General features: G+C 41.3%; 1 protein-coding gene across 1 annotated transcript in view; it reads left to right on the plus strand.

The window, feature by feature from the left end:
• Positions 1–17,114, plus strand: part of LOC112867338 (maestro heat-like repeat-containing protein family member 1) — a 115,746-nt gene that overhangs the window by 4,704 nt on the left and 93,928 nt on the right. Inside the window, exon 2 of the mRNA XM_086714328.1 lies at positions 14,384–14,428. Within this exon, the coding sequence (XP_086570454.1) occupies positions 14,416–14,428 (13 nt within the window). The 5' untranslated portion in view covers positions 14,384–14,415. The remainder of the gene's footprint in view (positions 1–14,383; positions 14,429–17,114) is intronic.

The raw sequence follows: 17,114 nt of genomic DNA on the forward strand, positions 1-17,114 counted from the left end.
TTCCTTTTAAAACTAAAATTTCCCACCACAGATAAATATATATTTTTTTGTTTTGCTCCTAAGGTCATAAAAAGCAGCCAATCTTTAGTTTTTAGAGCAGTTTTAGGTGCAAAGCAAAACTGAGCAGAAGGCGCAGAGATTTCGCCTAGAACCCTACCCTCACACCCACTATAGCCTCTCCCCATTATCAACATCCCCCCACCAGAGGAGTACATTTGTTAAAATCAGTGAACCTGCATCAATACATTACCGCCAATCAAAGCCCATAGTTTACATAAGGGTTCACTCTTGGTCTTTTTTTTTTTTTTTTTTTTAAGTTTATTTATTTTGAGAGAGAAAGAGAAAGGGGAGAGGAGAGAGAGAGAGTGCATGAGCATGGGAGGGGCAGAAAGAGAGGGAGAGAATCTCAAGCTGATTCTGCACTGTTAGCAAATAGCCTGACGTGGGGCTCAAACTCACGAGATGGACTTGAGTTGAAATCAAGAGTTGGACACTTAACCGACTGAGCCATCCAGGCGCCCCAGGTTCCCTCCTGGTCTATCTAGTACATTCTATGGATTTGGACAAATTTGTAATGACATGTATGTACCATATACCATACCATATACCAATAACTGAATAAAGCTGTTACAAACACCTGTGTGCAGGTTTTTGTATGGACATAAGTTTTAGACGTCTTTGGGTAAACCATTGTATGATAAGAGTATGTTTGGTTTTGTACGAAACCGCTAAACTATATTGCAAAGTGGGTGTTTTGCCTTCCCACCAGTGACAGTTAGGAACTCTCTTTCCTAATACTTCACATCCTGATCAGCATTTGGTTTTGTCAGTGTTACGGATTTTGGCCATTCTAGTAGGTGTGTAGTGTTTTCTTGTCATTTTAATTTTCTTTTCCCTGTGGTGTATGATGTAGAACACCCTTTTGTATGCTTATTTGCCATCTGTGTATCTTCCGTGAGATATCTGTCAAGGTTTTGGGCCCATTTTTAAATCACATTTGTTTGAAGTTGGGCATCCAACTTCAGCTCAGGTCACGATCTCGTGGTCCGTTAGTTCAAGCCCCACATCGGGCTCTATGCTGGCAGCTCAGAGCCTGGAGCCTGCTTCAGATTCTGTGTCTCCCTCTCTCCCTCTGCCCCTCCCCCATTCATACTCTGTCTCTCTGTCAAAAATAAATAAACATTAAAAAAATCAGATTTGTTTGTTTTCTTATTGTTGAGTCTTAAGAATTCTTTGTATATTTTGGACAGCAGTCCACTATCAGATGTGTCTTTTGCAAATACTTCCTTCTTGTCTGTGTCTTGTCTTCCCATACTCTTGACATTGATTTTTAGAGCAGAAGTTTTTAATTGTAATGAAGTCCAGTTTATCCATTGTTTCTTTCATGGATTGTGACTTTGGTGTTGTATCTAAAACCTCACTGCCATGACCAAGGTCATCTAGGTTTTTTTCCTGTGTTACCTTCTAGGCATTTTGTAGTTCTGCCCATAGACATTTAGGTCTGTGATCCAGTTTGAGTTAATTCTGTGAAGGGGTTACGGTCTGTGTCTGGATTCTTTTTTTTGCACTGGGGTGTTCAATTGCTCCAGTGCCGTTTGTTGAAAAGACGGTCTTTGCTCCGTTGTATCTCCTTTGCTCCTTTGTGAAAAATCAGTTGACTGTATTTATGTGGATCTGTTTCTGCACACTCTGTTGTGTTCCATTGATCTGTTTGTCTTTTCCTTTGTCAATACCGCGCTGTCCTGATTACTACTGTAGCTCTATAGCTCCTTTGTCATCTGTCACATGTGACCATATATTTATATCTGTTTGTGTACTCTATTTTGTTCCATTGGTCTGTTAATCTATCCTTGTGCCAATATCTCACTATCTTAGTTGCTCTAGCTTTAAAATAAGTTTTCATATCTTGTGGTACTAGTCTTCCAGTTTTGTTCTTCTGTTTCAAGATTGCCTTGGATTTTCTATTCTTTGATTTTTTTCATATACATTTTATAGTCACCTTGTCAATGTCTTCAAAAAATGCTGGGATTTTGATTGAGAGTTCATTGAATTTATAAATCAAATTAGGGAGATTTGACATCTAATACTGAGTTTTCCAACCCATGAACATGATATATTCCTCCATTTATTTGGATATTCTTTACTTTTATTTCAGTAATGTTTTGTGTTTTTTATTTTCAGTATAGAGGTCTGACACATCTTTTATTAGATTTATTCCTAGGAATTTTTTGTTTGTTTTGGTGCTATGATAAATGCTATTTTTATTTTTATTTATTTTTAATTCTTTTAAATGTTTTTTTTTTGTTTTTGTTTTTGTTTTTTTACTTTTGAGAGAGAGACAGAGACAGAGAGACAGAGTGTGAGTAGGGGAGGAGCAGAGAGAGAGAGGGAGACACAGAATCCAAAGCAGGCTCCAGGCTCTGAGCTGTCAGCACAGACCCCAACATGGGGCTCAAACCTATGAACTGTGAGATCATGACCTGAACAGAAGTTGGAGACTTAACCAATTGAGCCCCCCAGGCACTGCTTTATTTTTATTTTTTTAACTTTATTTATTCATTTTGAGAGAGAGAGAGAGAGGGAGCGCATGCACGCCAAGTGGGGGAGGGCAGAAAGAGAGGGAGAGAGAGAATCTCAAGCAGGCTCCACACTGTCAGCCCAGAGCCTGATGTGAGGCTTGAACTCACAAACGGTGAGATCACGACCTGAGCTGAAATTGACGCTTAACCGACTGAGCCACCCAGGCGCCCTGGAGCCTCCGGAAGGAATGTGGCCCAGCTGACATCTTGATTTTAGCTCAGTGAGACTGATTTTGGACCTCTGACCTCGCACTGTAAGATAACCACTTTGTGTTGTTTGAAGTCCCACATCTGCGGTGATTCGCTAGAGCAGAGGTATATTGGCACTCAGTGTCTATGGAACGATTCAGAGCCTTTTTCTTTGCTTCCGTGTCCAGTCTTGATTTTGTTTCTGCCATACTGTTCTGAGTGGAGGGGGCAGGGTGTTCAGGAGGTGAGAACAGTATGAGAGAGCTGCCCTAAAATGGACATGAGCACCTGCTGCACAGAGTAGATGGGCCTCGGATGGGGTAGAGTGTGCCGGAGAGCGGGAGATGAGATTATTAGGTGGAAGCAGAGGAATTTGGCCCTCCGCTGATAAGAGACCACTCGGATTGGAGTGTTTAGGCGGTTCATTGGAAGTTTGGGGGGGGGGTGTTGGCTGGACTGGGATGCAATGAGCAGGGGGAGAAAAGACTCAGCCTCTCTCACTCCACCTGGTGGGAGGGCGAACCTGGCATGCTGTTGACTGTTATTCCAGAACAGCGTCACACAGTTCTGCGAATCAAAGAGACTCTGTTCATGAAGGTTGGGGGGTCTGGGAGTCATGGTCACCTCATCTGTCTGAGACACTCTGGCTCTCCAGATTGCCTAGCATGCCCCACCCCGTCGGTCGTCTCTGAACTAACGCAGACCTCCCTGATGACATTCTGAGGTGACGCTGTCAGCCTGGCCAGCACTTCACTACACTCTGCACGGGCATGGGTTTTGTTGGAGGGGGGCCATATTCAAAGGGCACCAAAGCACACTATTTGGGATCTTGAGAGGTATGCACTTGTCCTCTCCACCTCTCTCTCTGGCCCTGGTGGCACACTCCATGCTGAGAACGCGGGCGGGCTTACACTGTCTCCCCACCTCTGGAGCTTTGATGAGACTTCTGTCCTTCAGACCCAGGATGCCTCCAGACCCCTGGACAAGGAATTTTCCATTCTCTTTACTACTTCTACCTAGTCTAGGAGAGTTCAAACCCAGCCTCCTTCAGGAAGCTTTCCCTGGTAGCTCCACCTGAATACTACTTATTTTCTACAGTGCATGTTTTCAGCGCCCAGTGATTGTTGGTTGACTATATCATCCTGTATTATAGGGTCCTCTAATTATTCTGAAAAGGCAGGTGCAGATGGACGCCTTGCGTTCCAGTGAGATGACTTAGGAATTGGTGACTCAGTTGTTTCCTTCCTGAGGACAGGGAACAATTTTCTTCATTTGCGCTACGTCTCACCAGGTATATTGTAAACCACTTGAAGGCAGGTACAATTTTAAGTGGAGACAATGTTTATGATGCCATTCCAAAGTTGTTCAGTAAACTCTTCAAGGGTAGGATGATTGGACTGGAACTAAGTAAGAGATGAGGAGGCCTTCTTTGGAAGCCCAGAAGAGATCATTTGTTATTGAAAAAGGCATTTCCTTTCTAGTGGGGTAAATCCCTAAATTTAGGGCAAATCTATCAGGCAGCTCTAATCATTCACACTATAAAAATCAGTAAACTCTTCAAGGGTAGGATGATTGGACTGGAACTAAGTAAGAGATGAGGAGGCCTTCTTTGGAAGCCCAGAAGAGATCATTTGTTATTGAAAAAGGCATTTCCTTTCTAGTGGGGTAAATCCCTAAATTTAGGGCAAATCTATCAGGCAGCTCTAATCATTCACACTATAAAAAGTTGGACCTCTCATCCTTGTCCCTTTTTTTCTTTCGTGTGTGTGTGTGTGTGTGTGTGTGTGTGTGTGTGTACTCTCCTTTCAATATTTCAACAAACATTAGATATTTACTGAGTACCTTGTGTGGTAAACATTAAGGACTCAAAGATGAGTAAGAGGTGATGTTTCTCTGCAGGTGGCTATCTTAGCTGCTCTGAGTCTTTACCTATCTGGGTATACACATCACTCACCAACTTCTGTCTCCAGTCTCAAGCTCCTTCACCAAGTCGATTTCTCATGTTAGGTGTTAGACAATTTTCCACATGTCAAAATGCAGGCAATAAGACTATGGCCCCAAGAGGAGCAAGGTAATGATTCTCCTTGCCGAAAGCCACCCTCCCCTGCCATGACTTCCGTGGCTTGTTGAAGCTGTGGGAAGGGGTGAAGGGTGGGGGATCCTAACTGGTGTTTGTAGTTTGGCAGAAAGGAGAGACACCCAGAGCACTAGACACAACACTAGACACTAGACCAGTGGGAAGTTGAATTAAAATCAAGAGAAACTAGTGGTCAAATTCAGTCTTTCTATGTACAAGAACAAAACACATGTTTTATTTATTAATTTTTAAAAATGTTTTATTATTTATTTTTGAGAGTGAGAGAGACAGAGCACGAGCGGGGGAGGGGCAGAGAGAGAGAGGGAGACACAGAATCTGAAGCAGCTACAGGCTCTGAGCTGTCAGCACAGAGCCTGACGCTGGCCTCGAACTCACAAACTGTGAGATCATGACCTGAGCTGAAGTTGGATGCTTAACTGACTGAGCCACCCATGCACCCCAAAAAACATGTTTTAAAACAATGGAGGAAAAAATTAGTGATTGCCTACTAAAATGAATGGAAACAGCAGGAATAGCAACAACAATGACAACAGGACAGAGTGGAAAACAAATACAGTATAATTTAGAGTTTACAGTTCAGTTTCAGGGACAGACCCATTCTAAGGATATGCCCTCCTTTGGAAGCACTGACCTGGCTTTTGCACCCTAGCTTGCATGGACATGGGAACAGTGTGGGAGTGGACGAAGGTGTCCCACCAACACCTCAATCTAATACTATTCTCCATCCTCCCCTTTTCCAGCTTACTCCTCCTCCAATTTTTTTTTTTTTTAATTTTTTTGCAAGGTTGGATGGTGTCTGTGGTTAGGACAATGCCTCACGTTGTCAGGAGAGGGCAGCAGATCATTTCCCCCATCACCCAGGTGATCACTCCAGAGCTTCCTTGGATTCCATTCAGTTTTCAGATGGTTACTGACTGCCCACTATGTGCTGGGCACTGGGGATGCAAAGCTGACTAAGATATATATGGGACCCTGCTCTGGAGAAGCCAATGGAAACACATAAAGTGCCAGATATGGCATGAGGTGCTAAGGCAGAAGGCTGCTTGGAGGACTGCAGTGTCTCAAGGAAGGATGGGGAGACATTACAAAGCACCTCCTTAGAGGAGATGCTTGAACTAGGTCTTGAAAGATGATGGGCACCTGGGTGGTTCAGTCAGTTAAGCAGCCTACTCTTGATTTTGGCTCAGGCCATGATCTCATGGTTTGTGGGTTCGAGCCCCACGTCTCTCTGGGATTCTCTGTCCCTCTCTCTCTGCCTCTCCCCCACTAATGCACACACACTCTCTCTAAAATAACAAATAAGTAAATAAATAAATAAACAAATAAGTGAAAGAACGAAGTCATATGTATGTGTCCATACACAGCCAAGAAGGGCATCCCAGGCAGGGAAGCCAGGGTGAGCATAACACTGACTATGGGCAAAAGGTGCTAGGGAGGGAGCAGGAGAAGAGCCTCTGGAAGCTGATGGATCATGCAGTGCTATCCTTGGCTGCCATGCTAAGGAGCCTGAACTAGAGCCATGAAGGAAATGGAAAGCCATCATAGGGGTTTAATCAGGAGAATAACACACTCAGATTTGCACTTTAAAAAAGTTCACTGTTTTAGGGGTGCCTGGGTGGCTCAGTTGGGTAAGTGACCAACTCTTGATTTCAGCTCAGGTCATGATCTCGTGGTTCATGAGATTGAGCCCCTGTCAGGTGCTGTGCTGACAGTGTGGAGGCTGCTTGGGGTTCTCGCTCTCCTGCTTTCTACTGTCCCTCCCCTGCTTATGTGTGTATGTGCATACTCTCTCTCTTAAAATAAATAAAAATTAATAAAAAATAAATAGTTAATTAAAAAGTTCACCCTTCCAGGTCTGCAGAGGAGGGATACTGTAGGGTTGTAGGAAGGGCAGACCTGAAGACTGATTTACCTGAAACAGGCAGGGGTGCGAGATGATGGTGCTCTGAACAAAGATGGAAGCAGTGGGGTGGGGAAGGAGAGTTGGACATGAGGTTTGGTCTCTGATTAGATGGAGTGGGTTGGGGGCAGATGTCTCCCAGGTTTCTCTGGCTTCAGTGGCAGGGGTGAGTGCTGGTGGCAGCTGATGAGATGAACAGAAGGGAGGAGGAGAGATCTGGTGAGAAAGATGGCATGTCATTGACAAGTATGGGGCATCATGTCCCACTCTACATTTCATTCCTGCCATACTTCCCCAATCTAGACCCTTAGCATTTCTCACTGGCAGAGGCTTCCTGTTAGGTCTCACCATGTTTAGTTTCTCTCACTGTTGGAATAGCTTATGACTTCTTTTATTTATTTATTTATTTATTTATTTATTTATTTATTTATTTATTATTTTATATAGAGAGAGTGCGCATTAGTGGGGGAAAGGAAGAGAGAGGGACAGAAAATCCCACAGAGCTAGATGTCGGACTCGAACCCAAGAACCACGAGATCAAGACCTGAGCCAAAATCAAGAGTAGGCTGCTTGGCAGACTGAGCCACCTAGGTGCCCCAAGAGAGAGAATCTTTTTTTTTTTTTTAATTTTTAAAAAATGTTTACTTATTTTTGAAAGAGAGAGAGAGAGACAGAGTGTGAGTGGGGAGGGACAGAAAGAGAGAGGGAGACACAGAATCTGAAGCCGGCTCCAGACTCTGAGCTGTAAGCACAGAGCCCAATGTAGGGTTTGGACCCACATAACCGTGAGATCATGACCTGAGCCAAAATTGGACATTTAACTGACTGAGCCACTCAAGTGCCCCAACCAACAGAGAGAATCTTAAGTAGGTTCTATGCTCATCATGGAGCCTGATGCGGGGCTTGATCCTATGACCTTGGGATCATGACCTGAGCCAAAATCAAGAATCAGATACCCAACTGACTGAGCCACCCAGGTGCCCCACGACTTCTTTCACTTAATAAATGTTTATGGATAGCCCATTACATTCAGGCACGATGATAAGTTCCTTCCCCCACAGAGCTTATGGCCTAGTTCTGGGGGATAGGGTGAAGGAAGAGATAGATACCTTAAGCTGATCGTTGCAATACAGTATGAAAAATGCTCTCATAAATGAGAACATTCCAGGGGCTGGGGGGTGCACATTATCTGGATGACAGCAGTGTGGGCCAGGTACCCAGGCAGAGTTTTTAGAGCAATGACATCAGGGCTCAACTGGATGAGTAGAGACTTACCCAATGAGGGAGCGGGTGGCAGTGGGGGTGGGACTGGAGAGAAAGTGTTTAAACAAGACTGGAAATAAAAAGGGGGGGGGTATGTGTGGTGTCTGACCCTAAGGTGTGCAGCACAGGAGAAAACAAGCAGCCTCCACTTGAGAGCATGCAGGAAAAATCATGTTCTCAGGTTTCCATTTGAGGATATGGACACCTGGGTGGTCCATATCCTGGCTCAGTCGGTTAAGTGGCCGACTTTTGATTTCAGCTCAGGTCATGATCTCATGACCCTTTGTCAGGCTCCACGCTGTCAGTGTGGAATCCCTGCTTGGGGCTCTCTCTCTCTCTCTCTCTCTCTCTCAAAATACACTTAAAAAAAAAAGAGTTGAGGAGAGAAGGAAGTTTTTGTAATACAGAGGCTTTTCCAAAGGCGTTGGAGAGAAGTTGGAAGGGGTGGAGGCAGAGGGGTAGTTGGAGGGAAGAAGCACAGAGCAAATAGGGCAACTCATTTATTTGTTCATTTTATTTAATAAGTAGGTACTGAGGACCAGGTACTAGGCCAGAAATACAGTAGCGATCAAGATGAGCAAGTTTCCCAATCTCATGGAACTTACATTTTTGTGGGAGGAGACATATAATAAGATAATTTCAGATAGTACAAAGTGCTATGAAGAATGGAAAATGGAAATGTAATTGAGAGTGACTAGGGGAGCTTTAATAGGTTGGGGGACCAGGGAAAACCTCTCTGAGGAGGTGGCATTGACACGTGAGCTGAGTAGGAGGTGAGCATCCCTTCTAGGGAGAGGAGACAGTAAGAGCAAAGGCAAAGAGGATGTGGGAGAGTAAGACGTTTGGAGGGGCTTGTATCCTTGGGGGGTAAGCGAGGATAACAGTGGTGTGGGCCTGATGGGGTTTAGCTGTCACAAGGTTAGGCAGAGAATTAGTTTTCCTGGTTCTTCAGTGGGCAGATGGACTCTCAGGCCTAGAGGGATTGTACTTCTGAAGGAGCTTTCTTAGTCTTTGATGAATGATGCTAGTTTTCTGGAAGGAGTTGGAGTTGGTCTGTAACTGGATTGGTCACTTGGGTTCTGGAAGAGGCTCCAAACTCTAGGCTAGGAGTTGGCAAACTATGGCTCAAGGGCCAAGTCCTATGTTATTAGAGCACAACTCAGCTCCTTCATCTACATGTTGTTGTCATTGGTTGTGTTAGTGAGTTGAGTAGTTGCAACAGAGACCACATGGCCTGCAAAACCTGAGACACTTACTATCTGACCGTTTTATGGAAAAAAGTTTGCTAAGCTTTGCTCTAGGCTGTGGCTGGAAGTTTTCTCCGAGGCAGTTCAGTGCTGGTCTGGGTGCTGTACTCTGGAGCGAGGTCTCCAAAAGCTTCAAGTGCATCTCAGGTGCTATAAATCTGTTAGTCATTAAGCTTGTTCACATGTATGTGGGAGTGTGCTGTGAGCCTGGAGATGTAGTTCAGGCTTGAACTGGTCTTCCACTAGTGGTCTGTGGGCTCTGCCACTTGCTGCGAGAGGCATTGTTCCAAGTCACAGTTCTGTGCGTGTCATGCCCTGCTCAGTAACATTAAACAATTCTCTGTTGCTGCCTAATAAAATTCAGATCCCTTAACCTAACTCCACATAATGGTTCTATTGTACCGTTCCAGCCTTAGTTTCCAACTCTACCTAGACACTTAAATGCTCCCGCCAGTCTTAACTACTCACCACTTCCCACTTTGGTGACTGAATCATTTTGTGACCATTTATCACATTCAGCTTTCTATTCTTGGTTGTTTGGGTTCTTGTCTCATGGGCTCTATCAGTTTTTAAACTATGTGAGGGCGAGTACCACATCTCTGTTTGTTTATTTATTTTTCCAGTGCTCATCAGTGATAATTTTTTCATAAATACCCTTTATCAGAAAGCTTTTTCTTTTCCTAATTTACTGAGAGTTTTTTTTTTATTTTCTATTTTTTAATTTTAATTTTTTTAAAAATTTACGTCCAAATTAGCATATGGTGCAACAATGATTTCAGGAGTAGATTCCTTAGTGCCCCTTACCCATTTAGCCCATCCCCCCTCCCACAACCCCTCCCGTAACCCTCAGTTTGTTCTCCATGAGTCTCTTCTGTTTTGTCCCCCTCCCTGTTTTTATATCATTTTTGTTTCCCTTCCCTTATGTTCATCTGCTTTGTCTCTTCAAGTCCTCATATGAGGGAAGTCATATGATTTTTGTCTTTCTCTGACTGACTAATTTCACTTAGCATAATACCCTCTAGTTCCATCCATGTAGTTGCAAATGGCAAGATTTCATTCTTTTTGATTGCCGAGTAATACTCCATTGTGTGTGTGTGTGTGTGTGTGTACATATATATACACACACACACACACATACCACATCTTCTTTATCCATTCATCCATTGATGAACGTTTGGGCTCTTTCCATACTTTGGCTATTGTTGATAGTGCTGCTATAAACATGGGGGTGTATGTGTCCCTTTGAAACAGCACACCTGTATCCCTTGGATAAATGCCTAGTAGTGCAATTGCTGGGTCATAGGGTAGTTCTATTTTTAGTTTTTTGAGGAATCTCCATACTGTTTTCCAGAGTGGTTGCACCAGCTTGCATTCCCATCTCTGTTCATTTTTATGTGCCCAGTAGAGCTGCCTTTTAGGAGAGAGTTAGGTTGTGTATTTGTTACAGTTACTTAGCACTGTTTCTTGAATGCATTTGGCACTCAAAAATATTCATCTAGCGTTCAATCAAAGGGCTACTGTATTTTTTTAAAGTAATCTCTCTGCCAAACATGGGGCTCAAACTCACCACCCCTAGATCAAGAGTCGCTCTATTGACTGAACCAGCCAGGTGCCCTAAGGGTCTACTATATTAGTATTTATTTGTATCCTTACACCTAATACTGGACACATAATAAATTAATGAAAAATAATGACTAAATGAATGATTGCAAGTATTTCTACAAGGTGAGAGGAAAGCAATAATTTATTAGTAGTGATAGGGAGGCATTTGGGATTGTTGCCTCTGCTGTTGTAGGGTAGGTTTGGGACTCTGAAGGTTGGCATTTCCTAATTCTAAACTTGAAACTTCAGTAAATTACTACTCGGTGGATAAAGTCATATGAACCATGGGTCTTGGTCTAAGTAATGTACTTTTAGGTGTGATTAATTAATTGAAAGGGAATATAAAAGTGAAAAACAATGTTTAGAGGTTATCTGTCAGCCATGGTGATAAGCCCTCTAGATAATTATTACTACAAAGTCATGAAGTAGATTTTTAGAAAAACTTTCTATTGTGGAAAATTCTAATCATACAGAAGTCAAGAAAATAGTGTAGTCAGCCTTCCTGTACCCATCACTAAATGTACTGTTTATTAGCTCATAGCCATTCTTGTTTCACATATACTCCCACCCATTTCTTCCTCGCTTATTATTTTGAAGCAAATCCCAGACATTACATAATTTCATCCATAAATATTCAGTATGTATCTGTAAAAGATAAGGTCTCTTTAAAAAAACATAAGCACAATACCATTATCACACCAATCACCCCACACAATGATTCTTCAATATCATCAAATATTCTGCTATCTCCAAATTTACAGTTTCATATATCTTTTTTATAATGTGTTTGTTTGAACCTGGATCCAAATAAAGTCCCACTTCATGATTGTTTGATTTGTCTCTTAGCTTTTTTGAACTTTGATTTCCCCTTTCACCTCTTTTTTTCTCCCTTGTGATTTATTTGTTGAAGAAAAAGGACTGTTTTTCCCATATTTTGGATTTTGCTAATTGTAGCCTCATGATGTTGTTTTACATGTCCCTCTGTTCTTTGTTTTTACTATAAATTAGTTTGTTCTGGTGGCTTGATCAGACTCTGGTTAGAGATGCCGGGGGCAACAGAGACAATCATATCTGGATGTCTTTTTTTTTTTTAGTATGTTAGCAGCTATTGATCAATTATGAATTGAAAAATGTTGGCATAGGGTGCCTGGGCAGCTCAGTCGGTTAAACATCCAACTTCAGCTCAGGTCATGATTGTGAGTTCCAGCCCTGTGTCAGGCTCTGTGCTGACAGCTCAGAGCCTGGAACCTGCTTTGTATTCTGTGTCTCCCTTTCTCTCTGCCCCTCCCCCACTCACACTCTGTCTCTCTCTCTCCCTCTCTCAAAAAATAAATAAACATTTAAAAAGTTTTTTTTAAATGTTGGCATTATTATATCATTGCTTCTCCCTTTATTAGTTGGTATACTTCTGGAAAGAGATACTGCTCTTTATAAACTGTTTTTGTTACCCAGTGGTACAATTTATATAGAAAAGCCTGAATAATTGCTTGATTTTTATTACCATTTTTCAAAATAATTTTTTTTTATTATGCCCTTCAAAGGTGGCCACTTTTTTCCCCCTTTAAGAATCATTATGAACTCAGGAATTTAAATGCATTTGATGTATTTTAATACATTGCAATTATTAACTTTGTTAGTATGCAAAATGTCTCATCTTTGGTCAGAAGGAGTTATTTTTATTTTCTTCTTGATTTCTAGTGACTGATGATGTTGAGTGCTTTTTTTAATGTGCTTATTGGTCACTAATATATCTTCTTTGGAGAAACGTGTATTCAGATCCTTTGCCCATTTTTAAATTGAGTTATATGTATTTATTATTGAGTTGTAAGAGTTCTTCAGGATACAAGTCACATATATCTATATGATTTGTAAATATGTTCTCCCATTCTATGGATCATCTTTTCACTTTCTTAATGTGTCTTTTGAAGTGCCAAAGTTTTTTTTTTTTTTTAATTTTTTTTTTTCAACGTTTATTTATTTTTGGGACAGAAAGAGACAGAGCATGAACGGGGGAGGGGCAGAGAGAGAGGGAGACACAGAATCGGAAACAGGCTCCAGGCTCTGAGCCATCAGCCCAGAGCCTGACACGGGGCTCGAACTCACGGACCGTGAGATCGTGACCTGGCTGAAGTCGGACAACTAACCGACTGCGCCACCCAGGCGCCCCTGAAGTGCCAAAGTTTTTAATTTGTCATTTTGTTTTCTCCTTGTGCTTTTGCTTTTTGCCTAATACAAGACAACAGAAATTGACTCCTATGTTTTCTCCTAAGTTTTTGTTCTAACATTTAGGTTAGATGTAACCTATTTGAGCTAGTTTTTGTGTATGGTGTGAGGTAGGGGCCCAAATTATTTTTCCTCTGAGGTTATCCAATTGTCCCAGCACCGTTTGTTGAAAAGATGATTTCTTTCCCATTGAATTTTGGTACTTTTGTAGAAAATCACTTGACTATAAATGTAAAAGTTTATTTCTGGACTTTCAGTCCATTTCCATTAACCTGTATGTCTATATTTATGCCAGTACTACACTGTCTTGATTATCTTTGTAGTAAGTTTTGAAATCAAGAAGTATAAGTCTTCCAACCCTTCTTATTTATTTATGTATGTATTTATTTATTTATTTAAATGTTTATTTATTTATTTATTTATTTTTTAATTTTTTTTTCAACGTTTATTTATTTTTGGGACAGAGAGAGACAGAGCATGAACGGGGGAGGGGCAGAGAGAGAGGGAGACACAGAATCGGAAACAGGCTCCAGGCTCTGAGCCATCAGCCCAGAGCCTGACGCGGGGCTCGAACTCACGGACCGCGAGATCGTGACCTGGCTGAAGTCGGACGCTCAACCGACTGTGCCACCCAGGCGCCCCAAATGTTTATTTATTTATTTTGTGAGAGTGAGCATGAGCAGGGGGAGGGGCAAAAAGAGAGGACAGAGAGGATCCCACGCAGGCTTTGTGCTGTTAGTGCAGAGCCCAATGTGGGGTTACCATGAACTGTGAGATCATGACCTAAGCCAAAATCAAAAGTTGGATACTAACCAACTGAGCCACCCAGGCGCCCCAACCTTTCTTTTTAGGATTGTTTTGGGATTCGTTGCATTTCCATATGAACTTTATGATTAGCTTGCCAGTTTTCACAAAAAAGACAGCAGGGATTTTGATAGAGATTATGTTGAATTTGTAGACAATTAGGGGAGAATATTCATCTCAATTATGTTTAGTCTTCTGATCCATGAACATGGGATGTCTTTCTATTTGTTTAAGTCTTCTTTAATTTCTTTCAGCAATGTTTTATAGTTTTCATTGTACAAGTCTTACTCTTCTTTTGTTCAGTTTATTCCTAAGTATTTTATTCTTTTTTATCTTATTGTGAATGGATTAATTTTCTTAATTTCATTTTCAGATTGTCCATTGCTACTGTATAGAAATATAGTTGGTTTTTGTATATTGATTTTGTGAACTTGCCAAACTGGCTTATTAATTCTAGCTTTTTTTTTTTTTTTTTTAGTGGATTTCTTAGGATTTTCAATATACAAGATCATGTCATTTGTGGGTAAGACTGTTTTACTTCTTCCATTCCATTTACCCTATTCAAGTCTGAACCTGGGAGTGCTTCTCCTTGGCCCCTCCTCTCACCTTTCCTTTTTATTTTTTTTTAAGTTTACTTATTTATTTTGCATGCATGTGCAAAATAAGTTTATTTACTGAAGTTTATTTATTTTCCATGCCTGTGCATGCACAGGCAGGGGAGGCACAGAGAGAGAGAGAGAGAGGGAGAGAGAATCCCAAGCAGGCTCCATGCTGTCAATGCAGAGCCTGACACAAGGCTCGATCTCATGAACCTTGAGATCATGATCTGAGCCGAAATTAACAGTGGGGACACTTAACCAACCGAGCCACCCAGGTGCTCCTTCCTCTTGCCTTTTCTTTCTGTTTCTTTTTTTAAAAATAAAAAAAAAATGTTTATTTATTTTTGAGAGAGATAAAGAGTGCAAATGGGGGAGAGGCAGAGAGAGAGGGAGACACAGAATCTAAAGCAGGCTCCAGGCTCTGAGTTGTCAGCACAGAGCCCAACACGGGGCTCGAACTCACGGACCGTGAGATCATGACCTGAGCCGGAGTTAGCCACCCAACTGACTGAGCCACCCAGGCGCCACTCCTGTTGCCTTTTCTAATTTTTTTTTTTTTCAACGTTTATTTATTTTTGGGACAGAGAGAGACAGAGCATGAACGGGGCAGGGACAGAGAGAGAGGGAGACACAGAATCGGAAACAGGCTCCAGGGTCTGAGCTATCAGCCCAGAGCCTGACGCGGGGCTCGAACTCACGGACTGCGAGATCGTGACCTGGCTGAAGTCGGACGCTTAACCGACTGCGCCACCCAGGCGCCCCTCCTGTTGCCTTTTCTAATCAACTGCCTAGTTCTGCCTATTTTAGCCTCCAAAGTATCTTTGTAATCTGTTCTTTTCTCTTCATCTCCACTGCTACTACCTTAGATCAGGTGACTATTATTTCTCACTCCTCCTCAAATCCACCTTCCACATTACCCAAAGGGTGATTTCTCTAAATCACAGATCCTCTGATATGTGAACCCTTCAAAGATTCCCCATTGCCATAGCATGGCAAACAAAGTTTTTCCTCCTCAGTTTCATTTTGTACACTTCCACCAAATATTGAACTCATTAATGCACTTTAAGATATCAATTTTAACAGCTACATGACACTTACATCATTTGGAGATATTATACATTTTTGATGGGTTCTGTGTGTACTTCCCTTTACCTATCATGTTGTCTCATGCCTCAGGGCTTTTTGTGTATCTTGTTCCTTCTCCCTCCATATTATCCCCTCTACTCTGTTTCATCCTGAGAAACCACACTCACCAGCCCATTCTTTCTGAAAGCTTCTCTAACTCTTACAGAATTAATTATGTGCTCATCTCTATTTTTTTTCAGAACATTGTACATGCCTATAATATTGCACGTATTGTCCTATAATTGTCATGTGTTCTTTACTAAGTTCTTTGAGGTCGGTAATCATGTTAGGTTTATCTTGAATACCCTCACAATACCTATCATATAGACAATGCCAAAAATTTTTTGTTGAGCTCACTTGAATTAGGCTTTTTCTATAAACCTTGCTTTTAATAGACCATTTTCTAAATTGTCAAACTGTTTACATTTTCAAAAGAACATACTTAAAAATAACATTTTTTAAGATGAGAAAAGTAACATATGTTTATTTAAACTGAATGGTATTTATAAAAAAGTCCTTAGAAGAAAATAAAAATTCTTTATAAATCTACCATCTGGATATGTTACCATTTTGATGTAAGCTCTTCCAGTTTTTTCTGTGGACTCATATGTGTTTGTGTATATATATGTGTGTGTGTGTGTGTGTGTGTGTGTGCATAATATATGTGTGTGTTTTTAATTTTTTATTTTGAGAGAGTGCAAGCGGGGGAGGGGCAGAGAGAGAGGGGGACAGAGGATCCAAAGCAGGCTCTGTGCTGACAGCAGAGAGGCCGATGTGGGGATTGAATTCACGAACCCATGAGATCATGACCTGAGCTGAAATCAGACGCCCAACCAACTAAGCCACTCAGGTGCCCCTACATGTGTGTTGATATAATATACACAAATATGTATATATTCATATATATTACACATATACATACATATATATATGTATATACGTATACACATAGTGTATGTGTAATATATATGAATATATATGGATATATATAAAACAGTATGATACATACTTTTTGTAGCCTGTCTTTTTTAACTGGATGTAATATTAATGTTTTATCATGTCACTAAATATTATTTTACAAAATTATTATTACTTTTTAAAGATTTTATTTTATTTTAAGTAATCTTTACACCCAATGTGGGACTTGAGCTCACAATTCTGAGATCAAGAGTTGCATGCTCCACCAATTAAGCCAGCCAGGGGCTCCTACAAAAATTTTTTAAAATATTTTTTAAATTATTAAAACAATTTTTTGTTAATATTTATTTACTTTTGAGAGAAAAACAGAGTGTGAGCAGGGGAAGGGCAGAGAGAGAGGGTGACACAGAATCTGAAATAGGCTCTAGGTTCTGAGCTGTCCACACAGAGCCCAATGCAGGGCTCAAACTCATGAACTGTAAGATCATGACCTGAGCCAATGTCAGATGCTCAACTGACTGAGCCATCCAGGTGCCCCCCAAGTTATTTTTAATTATTGTACATATA

This window comes from Puma concolor, chromosome B4, assembly GCF_028749965.1.
Source record: "Puma concolor isolate L17-30 chromosome B4, mPumCon1.1.hap2, whole genome shotgun sequence".
Classification (NCBI taxonomy): domain Eukaryota; kingdom Metazoa; phylum Chordata; class Mammalia; order Carnivora; family Felidae; genus Puma; species Puma concolor.